This window comes from Pagrus major, chromosome 24, assembly GCF_040436345.1.
Source record: "Pagrus major chromosome 24, Pma_NU_1.0".
Lineage (NCBI taxonomy): Eukaryota > Metazoa > Chordata > Actinopteri > Spariformes > Sparidae > Pagrus > Pagrus major.
In genome coordinates, this window is record NC_133238.1 from 6,985,560 (window position 1) to 7,004,425 (window position 18,866).

At 42.9% G+C, this 18,866-nt stretch overlaps 3 protein-coding genes across 3 annotated transcripts; all 3 read right to left on the minus strand.

The window, feature by feature from the left end:
- Positions 1-4: 4 nt before the first annotated feature.
- prkag3a (protein kinase, AMP-activated, gamma 3a non-catalytic subunit) lies at positions 5-3,794 on the minus strand. The gene is made up of 13 exons (XM_073462511.1): positions 3,312-3,794; positions 3,129-3,168; positions 2,900-3,000; positions 2,710-2,791; positions 2,492-2,550; positions 2,328-2,373; positions 2,170-2,224; positions 1,926-2,052; positions 1,665-1,830; positions 1,248-1,285; positions 960-1,106; positions 673-865; positions 5-262 (listed from the first exon to the last, which is right to left on the minus strand). The coding sequence occupies exons 1-12, from the start codon at positions 3,327-3,329 to the stop codon at positions 749-751; spliced, it is 996 nt and encodes a 331-aa protein (XP_073318612.1). The 5' UTR covers positions 3,330-3,794; the 3' UTR covers positions 5-262; positions 673-748.
- Positions 3,795-3,868: 74 nt separating this feature from the next.
- On the minus strand, positions 3,869-7,887 carry cnppd1 (cyclin Pas1/PHO80 domain containing 1). Its single transcript, XM_073462510.1, has 8 exons — positions 7,713-7,887; positions 7,026-7,128; positions 6,762-6,843; positions 6,554-6,674; positions 6,314-6,442; positions 6,173-6,234; positions 5,962-6,079; positions 3,869-5,864 (listed from the first exon to the last, which is right to left on the minus strand). Exons 1-8 carry the CDS (start codon positions 7,773-7,775, stop codon positions 5,217-5,219), a joined length of 1,326 nt encoding a protein of 441 aa, XP_073318611.1. The 5' UTR covers positions 7,776-7,887; the 3' UTR covers positions 3,869-5,216.
- Positions 7,888-8,276: 389 nt separating this feature from the next.
- On the minus strand, positions 8,277-17,827 carry abcb6a (ATP binding cassette subfamily B member 6 (LAN blood group) a). Its single transcript, XM_073462585.1, has 20 exons — positions 17,544-17,827; positions 16,563-17,086; positions 14,932-15,072; positions 14,605-14,794; positions 14,056-14,148; positions 13,693-13,885; positions 13,470-13,591; positions 13,250-13,359; positions 13,067-13,132; positions 12,101-12,226; positions 11,493-11,569; positions 11,251-11,314; positions 11,070-11,155; positions 10,906-10,963; positions 10,681-10,785; positions 10,076-10,250; positions 9,772-9,884; positions 9,574-9,668; positions 9,384-9,452; positions 8,277-9,293 (listed from the first exon to the last, which is right to left on the minus strand). The coding sequence occupies exons 2-20, from the start codon at positions 17,076-17,078 to the stop codon at positions 9,134-9,136; spliced, it is 2,559 nt and encodes an 852-aa protein (XP_073318686.1). The 5' UTR covers positions 17,079-17,086; positions 17,544-17,827; the 3' UTR covers positions 8,277-9,133.
- Between the last annotated feature and the right edge of the window lie 1,039 nt (positions 17,828-18,866).

The window sequence follows — 18,866 nt, forward strand, 5'->3', positions numbered from 1 at the left end:
AGCAAGCTTTCATACAAATGTTTAATACAGAAACAAACAGTATTAAGAAAACATATATTGATCAATTTGATCAAATGTAGCCAATATGGACATTGTGCCGGAGACCTTTAAAGAGTCATTACAGTATCGCGGTCAGCTCACTGTCCATTATCGTGACATGAACACAGCGCATAGATCAGAGAGGACATTTCAATGTAAACAGCAGCACAGCCAGTGAACTCTCATCCCTTTCTGATCTCTCACTTCCCTGGCAGGTTGATTTCTGAAAGGCATAAACAGAAGATACTTAGCAACTATGATGAGCATCATGGGAAAATGTAGATGAAGCCAAGCAGCACATGCATGTCTGTGTGTTAGTGTGCTGGATTCATTTGCGCATAAGAGTGAAGCAATGTGAGAGCAGCATAAGTTAAAAAAAAAGACTAGTGAGGTTAAAGGAATAGTTCATCCAAAAGTGAAAATGCAGTCATTATCTGCTCAGCCGTGCCAATGGAAAGTCGGGAGATGTTTTGTGGTCCCAATCAGCATGGGGCTGAGTGGATAATGACTGAATATTCAATTTTGGGAGAACTTTTCCATAAAGCCCTCTGGGTGCTGGTAACTACTTAACAGGGAGGGTTGTTGTGGGGGAGATGGGGGCAGTTGGGGATGGAAAGAGGCTCTGGGGCCTACCTGGCTGGATACATGACCAGGACTCAAGCCTACACAGGTGGTAAAGGAGAGTAGGGGAACCCTCTGTCTCCTGGTGCTAGGACAAAAGGGCATCAATACCTGCAGGGGTTAAGACCATGGCCTGCAGCAGGTCAGACAGAGAGATGATGCCCTTCACCACGTCAGCCCTGTCCACCAGGACCAGCCGATGGACCTGTGATAAGCAGGAAAAGGACAGATAAAGAATGCTCACCTCTTATTCTCTGATGTTAGAAACAAATTGAAACTCTTTGGAAGAAAATATCTACCTCAGCTTTGACAATACGGTCTATGATGGTTTCCAAGGTTTCATCAGGGTAGCACTTGATTACTCCCTCAACATAACACATGCGCCTGTGAGCGGCTTCCTGCATAGTCATGTCCAGATTGTTGTAAGTCTTCTGGGCTGCTACATTCTGCCATGGAGCAAACACAGGTAGATACCTCAGTTTCTGAGCAGGTGTCAGCAAATAATGCTTCTATATGCAAGGATAATAAAATGAGTCCCACAAAGAAGCGTTAAGATGTTAGATTTCTTGTTTCTCTGCAGTACTTACAATCACATCGAATCTTGAGTAGAGTGACACCACTTTGCCTGTGAAAAGAAATTGTAGGATGCTGTAATATCTGTTTGAACACTTTTAATATTGATTAGATATTTTCTTCAATGTATTTAATTTGTAAACTGTAATACCCATCAATACTAATAAAGACAGCTCTATAATGTCTAAATGTCTACCTGTAGATTACCTGTCAACCGGTCACAATTTTGATAATCGATAAGTTTAAGTCATTTTTTAAGAAAGAAAACTCAAAATTCTTTGATTCCAGCTTCTTAAATGTGAATATTTTCTGGTTTATTTACTCCTGTATGATAGTAAACTGAATATCTTATTGGTTTGCTAGACCAAGCAACAAACTGGATGAGCAGATTAATGGACAATGAAAATAATCCTTTGTTGCAGGGCTTATACCTTGTTCGTCCACCACAGGTAAGGCCGACACCCGCCTTTCCACAAATATGGAGAGGGCGTCGTAGAGCGTTGCTGTTTGCTGAACAGTGGCGATGTTCCTGAACGTTCCAATCCCCAGCTCCTGGATCTGCTTCCCAAGGAACGCAGGCTTGGGAACTTTCTTCCCCTGAAAACACCCAAACACCACAGCAGAAGAACACTGATGCCACAGCCCCTTTTTGATGATGTCAGGTTGAATGAATGAGTGAAAAGCTCGCTCACAAATATGTGGAGGAACTTGAGGATTCGTTTGTGGGTCAGAATGTGCAGGACATTTCCAGACTGTGGATCGATGACCGGCAGCCTGTGGATCTTGTGTTTAAGTAAGGAATAGATGGCATCAAAGAGGCTGAGAGACGAGACAACAAAGGGATTTACTGTCTGGCAGGCTAGACAGGTTGAGTGGAATGTTACAGAGATAAAACGGCTTTAAAGATTTCATTTGAGCGTGTTGTGTTGCACTCACCTCGCCTCTGGAGAAATACTAATGAGGAAGTGATTGGAACACTGCAAGTAGACATCTAGATAGAGGAAGACAGACAGCTCTGATGGTAATCCACAGAGATGCACGCGCAAAGATACTATCATAGGTCTGTATTGTTCTTTTACTTTGAAATGAGTCACCTCTCCATGTCTCAATCTTGTGGCTCTCCAGCTCGTACATTTGAACCTTTAAAATGGAAATGTCAAGTTATGACAATAATTGCAGAAGAAGGAAAGATCAGATCAGTTATATAAATATTAATGTATGCATTAAACAGCTTGAACCGGAGTGTATTCATGCTCACCAGAGGGGACTTGTAATAGCAGTGGAGGATGTTGATGAAATCTGTAATAGTCAGCATTCCTGTGAGAGAAAAAGATGGATCCCTACATTTATTAATTTTTTTAATATTGTTTTTGTTGCATGTAATGGCTTATTAATGATTTTATTGAGCCATTTATTCATTTTGATTTTGGCAGTTTTAGTCCTCCACACGTCTCTGCTATTAATCGCTCGTCTTACCCACAAATCTCTGCAGCTTGCTGTCCCACAGAGGCGCAGCCCTCAAGCCATTTGCCACCAGTGCAAAAAAGGCTTTTTTCACCTTTCGGAAGTCATAAATTCACAGAGTGCAGGTTTACAAGCAAAAGATACACACACACATTCATCTGTTATATTTCCCATAGCAGATAGAGGAAGTATGAAGTCTTACTTGTAATGTGGTATCAAATATGACCAGTTTACAGCTGGTTGGAATGGCTTCGTAGCAGCAGTGGCTTTTCATGAAATTCATGTAGATGGTGGCATCAGCCTCTGTGAGAGAATCACGTTATTAAAATCTGGGTACTTCCTTCACCTCTGCGTACACGTGTTCACACAGCTCTGTTATTTCCAAAGACAGACCAAAACACACACACACACGCCAATTTTTCTAATCGTACCTTTGTCCTGTATTTCCTGCTTCTTTACTGGGAATGACACCTACGACACAGCCAAGCCAGACAGTCTTTACTTGACATTGTCACAATCATTTAAAAATCTACAAGACGTATCACTTCCACGGCTCCGGTAACACTTTAAACTCTTTCCCCCACTTATATATTCATTCTAAAGTAACAGTTCACCTGTGAGAGAGGCTCCATGATTCTCTTGTGTGTCCATGAAAAAGTCGTTTGCAAAGCAGCAAACTCAAACTCTTGGCGACTCTGCGTGGTTTGTTACCCTTTCCTACAAAGCAGTTGGGTCTATATTAGGAACTCTCCAGTGGTATGTGACGGGGAGGGGTAGAAGACGCTGGCGCAGGGCCCAGGGGGAGGGACACGCCACATTCTGCCAAAACCAGGCATCTGCTTCCTGTCTGTATCACACAACCATCATCACAATGCATTCATGGAGGTTTGAAGGAATGCGTTCAGGATGCATTCCCAATCTGTGTTACTGTCACTGCTGATCACAGTCATCTGCCACTATTTATTGGCTGCAGCGCACAAAGTGGACTTCTGTGGTAGAATTAACTCTTGGTCTATATGGAGTAAATGTCAAGGCTGCATACAGTCAAGGTCTTTACGAGAGGCTACACACACGAAGCATAGCGTCTGCTGTTAACATATGACGGCGGTGTGTTTTAATTCTCTCGGCTTCACGCGAGGTCGTTAACACAGACAATGATTAACAAACGTCATAAACAAATGCAGTCTTTATTCGCTCCTTTTCTACAGATTTGCATTTTTATTTTACACCATGTACAAAATTTTAAGGACTTTCGTGCTTCAAAGTGTATCAAATTCAAACGCTCAGAGCAATTCGTCAAAGGTTCAGTTACAAAGTAAACGTCCCGTGGACCGCGTGTAGCCGTGTACATAAAAAGTCATCGGTTCTTTTACGTTTTCCTCTGGTGACCTCGCAGCGATGATGGAGTGAAACAGTCCTGTAGCAATGGAAGTGGAGCCAGGTGTGCAAAATTCCAGACAAAGAAACACTGCTGTTAGCTTTCGACATGTTACACGTTATCTTAAAAAACTTCAAAAACACCAACCAGAGACTGACTGAACCCCCAGGAACACATCATTTTTATACAGACCTTCTTCCCCTCGGAGAACTTCTAGATTAATCTCTTAAATTTGGCTACACATTACCCTGTTACACAAGTGGCTTTGAGGTTATGTGACAGTCCACATAAAAACTGATGAATTCAGACTGTAAAAAAGAAGCAGCAGCTATAAAAAGAGAAGTTTCTTTTTGTCATTTCCGTGTGGTTGATAAGTTACACTGAGGTACGGAGATGGTGTCTGCGTTCAAACGGGTTCCTTTCTTGGAGGTTGACAAGGACAGGAGACGGCTCGTTTCACAAACAGTAACAAAAACTATCCGGTGTACAAAATCAGTGCTTGCTGCTCGCGTGTGACCGACGTAAAGCTCCTTGTGCGTGAAAGAAAAAATACATGGTAACAGTGAGCAAATGTGTTAAAGCCAAAATGTAGCAGGCGTGGTAAACTGGTTTAGTTCATTCTTCTCAACTTACTGCGAAACACTCAACTTCCAGATATGTTGTGAAACTCTCATACACTTTCATCAACCTGCCAAGTAGCTAACAGCTTTAATATAACGACAACTCAACACGCTCAACACAAGGGCCCTTCGTCACCATCTCACACGGCTGAATTTCTGAGCAAAGGTGGTAACAAAACGATTTGGTTTGCAGCCAAAAAGAAAAAAAAATTAAATAAAAAGAGAAACAAATCAAATTATTCTCGAATCCCTTCAGATCTTCCCTCTGCAGCAAAAACAAAGCAGGGCGTTAACTGAACACTATGGCATTGCAATTATGGCAAATGTATTCTGCGGGACTATAAGTGCATTCCCATCCTGTCAAAATGTTGCCTAGTAACTCTCGCCTTTGCACCTGTATTCTACATCTGGAAAAGTAAGAAAACATGACACAAAGCAGTTGATGAGTGATGAATTCAACGCTGGTTTAACTTCAAGAGTCCAGAACTACAGGTTGACAGCAGGGGGGGAGTCTGCAGTCTCTAGCCGGGCATGAGCAGAGCTTGGGCTTTGTCGACAGGTAATATAGACTCTGGATGGCAGGGTCCGAGCTGCACAGGGGGGAACACCCCCAGGCGAGAGTTCAGACTTGGTTCGGCCCCTCCAAGGAGGCTGGAGGCCAGCCATGGTGCGTGACGCTGATGGTTATCGAGAGGACCTTGCGTGCAAAGTGCTGAGGTGTTTCTGAGCCCACACTGAAGAGGAGGGAGGGTTGCAAGACAGCCAGGACAGAAGAAGGAGGCAGGAGACCAAGTCTGGGGAGCTTCCATGTCAGGATTAGTTTCAGGATGTGTGTGACCCATCGAGGCCAGGAGGGAGCCCCAGAGACACAACAACGATGTCTGTGAGGAAGCCGGCGGGGGGCTTTGTGCGTGGTGCTGGTCGGCTCCAAGCGCTCCGGTCTGGCGGTTCAGACTCTCGTTGGCCAGGATGCAACGGGGGACGTGCTGGGCTTCAGACGGGGCTGCGGGGTTTAGGTTGGAGGTCTGAATGTGGGCCGGGCTAATCTCTGGTTGAGGTGGAAGCAGGGACTGGCCGCTTCTGGAGAGACTGAGCTGGTGCAGCACAGCGCTGGTGGCAATGAGGCCAGCCACACTGGTGAGATAGACCAGGCCGAGCATACAGGATACCTGGAAACAGAATGAGGTTGAATCCGATTATGGAAGCCAATGTGATTACAAATCAAACATCCATTAGCACATAAAGATCTTCTCATATCCTCCTCACCTTAGTAAAGTGCTGGTAGATGGCTGTGAGGGCTTGACTCCACGCCGACTGCTCCAGTAGAACACAGAGGTCAGTGTAGGTGAACCAGCCGCGTTTCATCCCCTGCCGCTCCGCGATGCTGCAGAAGGAAGTACCCAGCATGCTTTGTCAAATTAAAGTCTTACGGACGTTATTTCAGCATGATGAAAGTTTAACACAGCTGACCACCTACCTGGTTTCCAGTTGACTTAGTATATCAAATAAGTCGTTTGGCTCCGTGAAGAGGCTCCACTCCTACAAGACACGACATGGGGGTTAGAACAGAGGCCATGAACCACACACACACACCCCGCGCAAACATGCACACACTCACAATGGCGTTCAAGAAGTTCATCTCCAGGTTATTGACAGTCTTGACGTCCAGCTTGCCCGCCGCTCCCCACTCGTCGTTGAACACCTCTTCTTCCTCTCCTTCGTCGTACAGGTACTTGCTGGCAACCATCTAAGGACACAAATATGTAACAATTACGAGCATCCATTCTAAAGCGAGCAGAGAACACGCTAGAAATAACACTGAGGCATTAAAGATGACCTTTGAACCGAACACACATACCATGGAGATCAGGAAGAGGTCAGAGGAGGAGATCTTTTGGAGGTATTCAGGGTTTCTATGTCGGAGCCTTTCTATGTAAACTAGAGCCAGCATCATGGCACACGGAGAGATGCAAGCCTCCCTGGAGACAAGAATAGATTTGTTTTTAAAGTGTTGTGACTGGCGGTGCCATGTTTCGATCTGTGCATACATAATACGAAGTACAAACCTGGAGACATGAGCAGCATACTTCTTCTGAAGCTTTCGGATCGGGCTTGGGGCAGACTTCTGGAAGATTTCGACAGCAATATCTGGAAGGGAGAAAGACAAAAGTGAACTCAAGTGATTATCCATTATCTAAAATCTCCTGACTGGCAGCAAGTCAGAAAGAAGGGCATGGACATCCGGTATTTCTTCTGAAGGAGCATCAGAGAGGAGCTTAGTTCTTGCTACTATTTAACTAACCCAGTTTGAAAGCTAAACTTTAACTCACCTGTAACAGGGCAAGATAGGGCATCTAGAGAAACGTCTTTGTCCAGGCCATAGTACAGTCGCTTCCTCACTCGTTCAGTCAACTTCTGGTGTGCAGGAAGAAACTGTACAAAACAATAACATAAGCTTCCTGATTAGCTGTAGCATTAGGGAACTAAGCTAGGTCAAGTCAGTTGGACAGCAATAAGCCAACCTAGCTGATTAACGTCGGCTGAAACGCTAACGTCACCAATATACTCAGCATTAACTTTATTTACAAAATGCTTCTATCAACATTAGTTACATGAGTTTGTCATTTAAATCCACTGTAACTCATACACTCTACTACACAACTTTAGCTAAGCTAACGTCGTGCCCGTAGCTGGTGAACGACGAAGTGAGTGTAGCTAACAGTTTAGCTAACAAACTACAAGCGTCAGCTAGTTATGCGAGTTAGTTCCGCTTTTTATTTTTCCCCCATCTAAAATATTTTAACGACACGTTGTTTAGTTTGAGTTAAAACACTTATCAACGTGACGTTAACTTAGCCAACACCAGACCGTAGCTAGGTAGTGTCCTGGGACATCATGTTCAAACAAGGGTACTGGCTAGCTGACATTGCTAAACACATCTACTTAGCTAACGTAATGCGCCTAGCGCTAGCTTCCGTGTTGTGTTGACCTAGCGTGGCCTTAACTCAAGAACATACCGTGAACTCCTGGAAGTCTGAAAACCGAAAGGTCTTCTCGTTAAATAAAGCGTCGAAATCCATATCTTCTATAGATCCAACATAAGTCAACCGTGTGTTTAAAAGGGCGACTGCTCGGCCTGGCTGCCCCGCCTGGCTAGTAGTGCTCAGCTAACAACACGCCCTGACCGCGACTGTCAGTCAGCTGTTTGCCTCTTTTTTTTCTCCAGACCAATACAGATGCTGGGGCCGGGAGGGGGCGCGCTGCAGGGCTGTTACACAACAGTTGTAAACTCCCATTGGCCAAAGGAGACAGTTATTTTTATCTCCCTGGTGGTGTCTATGAGTGGAAACTAGCTGTACTACACATATGCATGCTTTAATAATCCTGTCTGGATTAAAGTTAGCCACACGTTAACCAGGCTGCTGTCACTGGGGCCTGCTGATGCTGCATCTCTTCTCCTACATCAGTGATCATGAATGGAAACACTGTTGATTATGACAGAAGGTCCAGTTTAGTTTAGTGCTGTCTTAACATGATCTATCAGAACTGGACTGGAAACTGACCAAACTGGAACACAAGAGGAAGAAAAACCCCTTTATTTGCATCTTTCTATACAAGACAACAGAACATTTACAAAATGTAATAATCATGGACAACACCTGTGATGAGGTAGAAATAGACATCCAGCAAATTCATAGTCAGACACTGTGTATATGACTGCTTATAATTACATATTACAGTTAGTGAGAATAATGGTGGGTAGGCTGTTATGACTGCGTGGGCCATTAAATTTGATGGGATGCCTTTTTCCATGTTTTTCTATTGTCTTTAACTGCCGACGACAGGCAGACGGTGATCGTACGACCTTATGTAAATGTAAATCAATCGAAAACTGTTTTAAAAAACACGATTGCCAAGTAGTGTATTTCATTAGTCTTTCGACAGAAATGTAGAAAACACAATGATCTGACAAGCAGCACACCCGGCTTTACCTAAGTGATCAAAAGTATACAGAGGCTTACACGTTTATATAAAAAACATCACTTTAAATAACAGCAGAGCTCAGAAATCAACTACCAGAAACATAAAAAACAACAAAGCTGAATGAAATCCCTGACAGCTTTACACCAACCTGATGTCAGTCATGTGGTATTATTCAGTGGGCGACAGAATTCAACAAGATGCAGTGTTGAGGCTGTGATTAGATTATAAAAACTAATGTCTTTTGACGCAGTTGGACACTTATTAGTTTGTACCTTATTATCTTTACAAGCACCTTCCCTTATCTCCACGACTCGCCATTGCACATTCAGTTTGAAATTCCTTAAAATAAATAAAATGTTCACCTTAATGAGTGTTCCTCCACCTACTTCATTACAATAAAGAGGGGAATCAAAATGTAGAGTTCTCTTTTAAAACGAAGCACAAAGAAATACATTCAGTGGCCGTGGTGGCCCGAGGACGTGGACGGTGGCTGCAGCTTCTCAGACTTGCGGTCTTTGGACTCGGACTCCGACGAGGAGTCCGAGTCCTGGGCCTGCTGTTGGTTCATCCACATGTCTGCGTACAAGCCTCCCTTGAGTAGCAGTTCATCGTGTCTTTGGATGGAGAGAAAGTGAATCACTTGGTGTTCAGTTAAAAAAAAAAGAGGATTGACTGTATGACACTGGTGAAGAGGTCACACTTACCGTCCTCGCTCAGCAATCCGGCCCTCACTAATAACCAGAATCTGGTCTGCTCCGATTATGGTGGACAATCTTTTATATTAAAAAAAGGTTCAAACAACACTTTAGACAAAACCACTGATATCCTAAAACAAAGGGAATAGAAAAGAGAAACCTTTCAGAAATAAAAGCCTTTAGTAAATGCATCTCTTACCTGTGAGCTACAACAACTGTCGTACGATTGGCGCAGACTTTAGCCAATGAGGCCTGGATGTTGCGCTCCGTCTGTGTGTCTAGTGCAGATGTGGCCTGCAGAGAGACAGTTCATCAAGACAAGTTCAGACAAGTTCATCCAAATGTAAATCCAGTCCAGCTTCTGTCTGTACACAACCTCTCCTTTTTGTAATCTCACCTCATCCAGCAGGATGATCTGTGGTGCTTTCAGGATAGTTCGGGCGATAGCCACTCGTTGCTTCTCTCCTCCACTTAGCTTCAGACCTCTTTCACCCACCTGTGTATCATAACCTGCCAGAGATAAATACAGGTAAAAAAGGTTTGTGCGTTATAGAAGATCTTACAGATGCTCTGCCATTTGAGAGGACTTACATTTCATCAAATTATTTTGAACATACACAATATAGAGAATATAGCAAAACAAAAAAAATCCCTCTAAGTCATCGCTGCGACTCAAAAAATCACAATCATCTACAGCTTACCCTCAGGGAAGGTCATGATCTTATCATGTATATCAGCAGCTATAGCAGCCTCCTCCACCTCCTGGTCACTGGCAGAGATGCGGCCGTAGCGAATGTTGTTCTGGATGGTGTCGTTGAAAAGCACGGTGTCCTGGGGAACCACGCCGATATGAGCTCGCAGAGATACCTGCTTCACCTGAGGAGAGACGACAAAGGCGTAGTAATTACTCGTCCTGAGCGTGCCTGTAAACACACACAGCAGCATACAGCTATATTAAAGACATTGTAACTCGTGCTTTTATTGCTTTTGGTAATCTCTAGGGCAACATAACAAGGTGCTAATTTATGCTTCTAGTTGTTACATGACTTCATTTGCACATGGAATGATGTACAATGGCTTCTAAGGCATATGAGACCTTGCTAATTAGTTCTGGTGGCACTATGTAAAGCTTTCATTCTATGTTACTAATAGCTGTTATTACTGCATATGTATGCGGCTGCCAGTAGCTTCCAAAAACGGTGCTACATCTTTGTTTTAATTTGTTATCTTTCAGCCTTTTGTAGCGAAGCGTGTATCGTCTTGAACCTTGTCATCTCATGTACGAGTTCTGGAGGCAGACATTTACTTTTGATATATCCTGGCCATCGATGCGAATGCAGCCTCCCTGAACATCATAGAAACGGAAGATGAGTCGGATGATGGTGCTCTTTCCAGAGCCCGATGGTCCCACCTGGGGAGACGAAGAGAAACTTAAGATTGTAAAGTCCCAACAGAACACAGGCAGCTCAACTGTATGAGTGAGTAGAGGGCGAAATCTATCTTTTGAATTTAAATGGTTCCTTAGACTTACCAGGGCAACCGTCTGTCCTGGAAGTACAGTGAAGGAAACATCGTTGAGAATCTCCTTCCTGCAAAACAGTAAGACTTGTAAAATAAATGTGTCTACATAAATCGAGGTAACAACGTCACACAAGTCTGGTTCCAACCAGGCTAGATGATCAATAGTGAACCGACCCGTTTGTGTAGCTGAAGTAAACATTCTCAAACTCCACTTTTCCCAGTTTGTAGAGAAGATTTCCTGCATTTACTTCATCTTTCACCTGCACAAGAGAAAAAATACAGACAATATTAAGAAAAGTGACGATAAAACAGCACTTAAAGTTAAAGACCAAAGATTGGCAAGTTTTAAAAGTACCTCTTCGTCTTCTTCAAAAAGCTTGAACATGCTTTCCATGTCAATGAAAGAGTTCTGGATCATCCTGCAAAAAAATTGAGCCGACAGGGTAAAAGAATTAATCAGAAGCAAAGGAACAAAGTCAAATAATGACGCTCTGGGATTGTAGGACGGCTCGGATGCCATCCCAAAGCATCACTACTGTATTTTACTATGCTATCATCCATCTTAATGCATTTCAAGATGTTTCTACCTCTTCTTACCTGTAGTAGGTTCCAAACCAGTTGAGGGGGGTGTACAGCTGGATGATGTAGGTGCCAAAGAGAACAAAATCTCCAACCTAGAAAACACAAGCGGGCATCAGTGACAAAATCAGCTTGAGAGTGTCCTAACTGGCCGTGAGTAATGCTGCAGCATTTAGTTCATGAAGTTGAAGGGAGGAATTTTCAACACAATACCGTCTCCTTTTATTACAAAAACCTAAATAAGGTGCCAGCTGGCTTGAGGGCCACCAGGCAGTTTCTGGTAAGAAGACACAGCATCTCTACTTGCTGTTGGCTGTGATGTGTGTCATTTTCCAGTTGACAAACATCTAAATATCACAGAATAAAATGTGTGTTTTCTGCTTAAAAAGTAAAAACTTAGCAAGACAGGCTATCTTAGCAAACTCACCCATCTTATCCTAGTGTGGTTAAGTCTCCAGTTTGAGCGCACAGCAGATAGTTACATGGTTTGTTTACACGACGTAACAGAATGCATATTTAACGGATTGAATGTGGACAGCCAGCGTTGACACTGCGTCCCAACAGACGCTCGCATGCAGGGTTAGCATTGTTCAGAGTTATAAAAGGGATTTCAAAGTGACCCGTACCTGAAACCTTCCTTCCGTCACAAAGTAGGCACAGAGCAGGGAGCCGGCCAGCAGGCCTGATCCGATGATGAGGTTCTGTGTTTGGTTGAGGAAGGCCAGGGACGCCTGGGTCTTCCACTCTGACACCTAAAAACGGGAGGAGAAACATACAACTACTGATTTCTTTGTATAATAACAACATAGAGAGTGATATTGGGAGCCACAACAGAAGGCGAACTTCTTCACTACTCCTTCTGTAAATGCAGATTTGATAACGCCGAGAGCTGGACACTGACCTGTGATAGCACATGCCATCTTTTAAAAAGTGTGTTCTATCTTAAAACAACTGTGTGACATTAAACTTTTTCTTTTTCATGTTTTGAAACATAAATAATCATATCTCCTGGAGGGTTTAGCCATCTGCTGTGAGCAGATTGCTTCCACGCAGCACCTTGTGCAGCTTGCTGATGCTATCAATAACTAGACACAGACAGGAGCGAGCGATCCTCGAGGTTTGTTTTGACTTCTGTCAAGATGAGCAGATATTCTCCTCAAGGCAAAGATTATCTTCAGTATTCTGCTAAACTCAAACAGAAGAGGAAGTTGGGGACATTGTTGAGGCTGGGTTTCTTAGCACTGATTTGTTAAGTAGTTTTGTTAATCCGTTTTCAAGCAGGTCAATGATAAATGATCCAGGTTGTTAATAACAATTATTATCTACAGACAAGGTGTTTCAAGATACTGCTTCAAAGTGCTGATGACTGCAGAAGCTTGCTGCACTTTACTTAAAAAAATCAATTGCTAAACCAGCTGTTATCAGAATATTAACATTATGTTAGAATTGTAGTCTAACTAGGGCTGCAAAGAACAATTATTTTGACAATAAATTACTACTCATTGCAACTCTAAATCTAAGTAGTTGACTCGTCTCTGCGCAGAACAAAAAGAGGGTCAAAACAGACACTTGTCTCAATAACTCTTACTTACCTGATATTTCAAGATGGCATCCTCAAAACGGCCGACCTCGTAGTTCTCTGCATTGTAGTATTTCACCTATGGGACAGACAAAAGCAAAGAAAAAGATAAGTCCAACAATATTTGACATCTTGGATTAAATGAAACTTCTCGATGAACCAAAACGGCAGACGGGCAACAACATTTTTGACGTACCGTCTCGAAGTTTAACAACGAGTCCACAGCCTTCGACTTGGCGTTGTTGTCCTGCAGATTCATGTCTCGTCTGTACTTGGCTCTCCATTCAGTGATGATAATGGTCAGAGCTAGAGGAAATATTATCAGGCAATCAGAAATCTTTATGCTCGACTAATCATTTTATTTAACATTATGAAATAAATGAATAGAGCTCTGGATAGCTGTGGTTACTACTCACTGAGGTATAAGGCCATGCAGACGAAGACAATAAGGCCAAACCAGGCATTGAAATAAGTGACGAAGTAGATGATGGAGATGACGATATCAGCGATGGTTGGGAAGATGCTGAACACTATGTAGCTGTGGGGGGAAAAGGGACAATTGAGACAATTACTACTACATATCAGGAATATTCTGCTGAAATGCTGAATGTTCATATAAATATAACATTGCCATCCTACCTGAGCAGGCTGTTAATGGACGAGGTGCCGCGGTCGATGCTCCTCAGCACATCGCCGGTTTTGCGGCCCAGGTGCCAGCGCAGGGAGAGGGAGTGGAGGTGGGAAAAGAGGCGCACTTGAACCACGCGGTTAGTGTACTGTTGCACCCGGATCCACAGGAAGGAGCGCATGTTACTGACAAACCCTGAGGCACCTGGGAAGAGGAGCAGATAATGGTGAAAGTGGCAGATGAGCCACTCATGTGAAATGTGATATGAAACAGAAAATCAATGTGCTGGACTGCTTGTAGAGTATTTGTCTGTCGGTCTGTGAAAAGCAGACTCTCTAAATTACGCATCCACAACATGAATGAGATGGTCCTACCTGCCCCGCCGCCCTGCAAAAACTTGAGCAGGACATAAATACACACTGTGGTAGCCAGAGTTTTCCAGCTGCTGCCATCAGTCAGTTCATTCACTGAGGGAGGGACAAACACATAAAGTTAAATGAGAACAAAGGCTTGAAGGCTTTCTTGAATTGAAGATAAGGTGGATAAACAAGACGATAAACGAGACACGGAAAATTTGGAAGGTGTTGCCTGACGCCTGGGTGTTTTCTATTCGTCTGTCTGGCCCTCTGGCAGCATTACTATCAGGAGAAGGATGTCTTAGTTTTATCACATTGCACATCCCGAGGAACAGTATGCGTTTAATTTGTTGAATCTGTCTACAAGCTTCTCGGTGTGTATTCAAGCTTACGTGTCGCCGTGTTTTTATCTGGCTCTTGAGGCTTTTCAACCTGTGGCTCAAATTGAGCGAGTGAAAACCACTATTAGCTTGTGGCTCTGGCGTGTAGTTGCAGAAACAGGCCATTTAGCTCTGAAATAAATAAAACACTTGAGTCTACAGGGTTTGTTAAAAACAGGTCGCTCACCAATATTCTTGTAGTAAATGGGCACAAAGACATTAATGGCTCTCTCGACTCCGAGCAGCCCCAAACAGAAAACGACCAGGAGCTGGAGGACGATGTTGCTCCGGGGCCACATGTAGGGAACCAGGAGACGGACTTTCTTCCTGAAACCCTGCCAGGTGGACGGGTTCTCTTCTGTTCTGCCCAAAAGGCTCTGAGACGGAGACAATCGATAAGTACCAAACACACAGTAGCATAGTGTATAATAGTGGAATAGAGGGCATGTCTGAGGTGGTTAAACTTTTAAATATTGTTGGGAAATAAAAGTGTCACAGGTTTTAACTCCACTACCTGCCCACTGTTCTCCACGTCCCGCTCATCTTCATTTATCAGCAGCATGTATGGTCTCCGTGGCAACCCTGGAGCTTTGAGACCAATGAAGAAAAGCAGCCCGGTGCCAATGTAGCGCATCAGCCACAGAGCAAACTGGACCTGAGGGGTTCATAGGTAGAGAATATGAAACGAATTTGCAGTTAATCAGCATGTGACAGTGGAGGCATGTACATGTATGCTCATGAAACAACTGTGCATGAGGCAGTGACTCAGCTGATGACTGCATTAGATGAGTCATTAATTATTCAGTGGCCAAGCCTCTGAGTAAGTCCTATCAATATATCACCATACAAGTTACTGTTATATAATACACAATATTCACTCTATGCTCCTTTCAAAAGGGAACTTTAGACTGGGAGACTTATAACCAATATTTGGAACCAATATACATTGTATGTATTGATATTATGTTGTTACCATGATATAAGACTAAATATTGTCTTGGATTTTACATTTCGTTATATCATGATATGACATGATTGTTGTCTTTTCCTGGTTTAAAAGGCTGCATTACAGTAAAGAGATGTTATTTTCTGAACCTACCACACTTTTCTACTTGTTCTAACTCTTGTCTTTACCCACTTAGTTATTATATCCACATTACTATTGCGTATTAATCAAAAATCTCATTGTGCCAGATCTGCATCTTATACCCTTAGGGCCCCCCATGGATCATTGCAAAAACCATATACTGATATTTTCCTGTTTTCTTCTAGGTCACCATGGTGTAGAGGAGGTCTTGTATTCCTGGTGTTTATTTTATAAATGTATCTTTAACATTTCATAGTTTTGTTGTTGTATTTTTTTTAGTCCTGTATAGTTATATCTATTGTTATTAATGTTCATCTGTGTTGTTTCAATTGTGCTACATGAGTCACTGGTTTGTATGAAATGTGCTATGAAAATAAAGCCCAGTTGAAATAAGCTAAGTTGATTATTGACTCATCCCTTCATAACACTGAAAATGATGACTCACACTGAGTTAAATGCAGGATAAACAGTTAGAGGAGCACTACTGCATTATTACAAAACAAGTTAAGGACAGACCAAAATATACAAAGAACCCTGGAACACACAAACGTCAAGTCATGCTTACGTTTGTATAACCACAGAGTTGAGACTACTGCAACTGACTCAGCATGGGAGGGGCAAGATTTCTTGTCTCTTTTGATTGGTTAACAGAGTCACTTGAGGGATCTGAAAGTCAGACCGGGCAATGACTCGGCAAAAAAAAAAAGGCATGAGTGACATTGCTGTTGTTTTGCATTCCAGCCTGTCTCCCTCTGACAGCTGGGTGCGTAGTTTGTCATACTAGGAACCGGACCGGCTGCACTGCTTTGAGTTCAGTGAGTCAGAAGACACACCCAATTAATAGATAAGTAACCTTTGGCTGACTGGACTGTGAAAACCCACATCAACATCATAAAACACTGTATCCTTTTTGAGCTTAGGGGCACACTATCATTCTTAAATCAACATCAGATAAAGTTACTGAACTTAATCCTGAATAGATAAGAAGGGAGATTACCTGTATGACATGAGCTTCATGCTGGCATAGGGGAAAATACATGTACATCAATCATTCCTACCTGTTGTTGAGTGTTCTCTAAGCTCCACCACCAGTGAGGACTATACCAGGAGACGAAGGCCAAGTTCTCAGCTGAGAAAGCCACAGCCCAGAACAGCAGCAGGGCCGCGCTATGGCCCCTCGTTCGGTCCATCAGCAGGACCCTTCGTCTTTCCACCCGGAGCAGGGCTATGGCCCAGGCCCAGCCCCCGGCGGAGAACAGGCCATACAACACCACATAGCCTGGGAGCTCTCCTCCGCTGGCAGCCCGCCACACCATCCCACCTAGAGACTGGACCAGGAGAAGGATGGAGATGGCATGCTGGAAGCCGTAGAAGCGGGAGCGTGGGATGAACTTGGGCTCCATTGCCGTGCCATATTTCTGATAGAATATGCAGTGGATGGTGCCAAGGAAGAAGGCGATAGTGAGCAGGATGGTGGGGACCAGTGTGAAGTAGAAGCAAGGGGAGATGCCTTCATCCACCCAGGTGTGGGAGATGGAGGAATTGGCTTCACAGTAGCTCTGCATGAACACCATGGCTGCAGCTGGGGAAGGACAGATATGATTTATTTAGATACAATGCAATAACTGTGCAAGATCACATTTAACTACTTGTACTATGACTTACTATGACTGTAAACCAAGACAAACACAGTCTCAGATAAGAGCAGGTGAACCTTTCTTTTACAGCCTCTGCACCAACTGAGCTGGCTGCTTGGCTCTGCTATATTAGGCTGTGAACTTCAGTGACATCTTTAGTTGCTGGCTCATGGTTCACCATTGCACCTGTTTCAGCTGGTGGTTATAAATGACATTTGCCACACATTACCACAATGTCTGCCAAAAGGAGTGGGCAGAGCAGATACAGAGACATACCTGGAGATAGCTCAAATATCACACAGGGAGGCAAAAGGAAATTAACACTATTATTAACACTATTATAACATGTATTTCAGAGGCTCCAGACATAAAGTAACACACTGTTCTTATTTGAAACATTACCTTCTTTGCCGGGTGGTTTTTGTCAACTTCACAGGTATCTCCACAATGCACAGCCTCCACTTGTCAGCAACAGAGGTTACTCAGGAGAAGCTAGCAAGTCCAATAAACACTATTAGGTAGCTGTAAGCTAGCTTAGTCGGCTAAAGCTACACACAGCTTTCACATAAACGACAGATTAAAAACGTGACCGACTGGTGAGAGTATGCGCTAGCCTACATAGTTATCTAGGTGTCGGTCATTGCTGCTATCAACTGTGTGCGCATGCCGCTGCTGCTGTTGTCCTTGTTGCGCGCATGTTAAACAACGGATCGATGACTCGGCAATCGACGCTTTACACAACAGTGTTCGACTGCATGACCTGGCAGTCAGCGCCCCCTAGTGGATGGAAAGGGAAATGACATCCAAGACAGGAAGTTATGAGTGTGATCATTTATTTAGGTAAAAGCAATGACGTTACATTTAAATGTAAAAGTAACACCACAGTGTAAAAATAGTCCATCACAGATAAAGGTCTGCATTCACAATTTTACACTTTAAGTTGCTATTTCAAACAAAATATAGCCTCAGTGCTCATTATGCAGAATAGCTCACTCCACAGTGTTATGATTGTCATATATATGATATTTTAATATTTCTACTGATTCATTAACATGGAGCTAGCAATTTTAATGATGCCAAGGTGGAACTCATTTTTACTAGTCTCATAACTGTAGAAGTTTGGGTATGGAGTCACTGGAGTGCCGTAAAAATATAGGAAAATAAATAAATAGTATATAAAGATTGTCTTAAATGATTCACATTCATTTTCCCACATTCATTAATTTTTTTATGTCTCATTTATTATATTCCTCCTTTTATTTCCACATGCATTTTTTAAAATTTATTTTACAAAATTATTCTCTTACTTCCTTTTTTGGTACAAATGACTCCATAATTGGGTAGTGTATTCCATAATAATGCTTTCTGATCATGTGTTTTGAATAAAAGTTTTAACTTGTAAACATTTCTGTCAGGTAGTCTAATGGAGTAAAAAGAAAAGGACTGTATTTTCCTCTGAAATTGCCTTAGAGTCACATAAAATTGATAATTAATAGTAGGCCTTCCAAGGAAATTGTAAGTACATTACTTGAGCAAATGCACTTAGTTACATTTTACCACTGGAAATGAAATACGGTCAAGTCACAGTTTAATGAGCCATGCTAAAGCCATATGATCCAGTATAGCTTTAGTGGCACTGTTATTAAGCCAATTTATGTCACTTCCAATACTGTGCCACTTATTTTCAGGTCAAATGGCACTGACTAGGCATAGAAGAGCATCAAC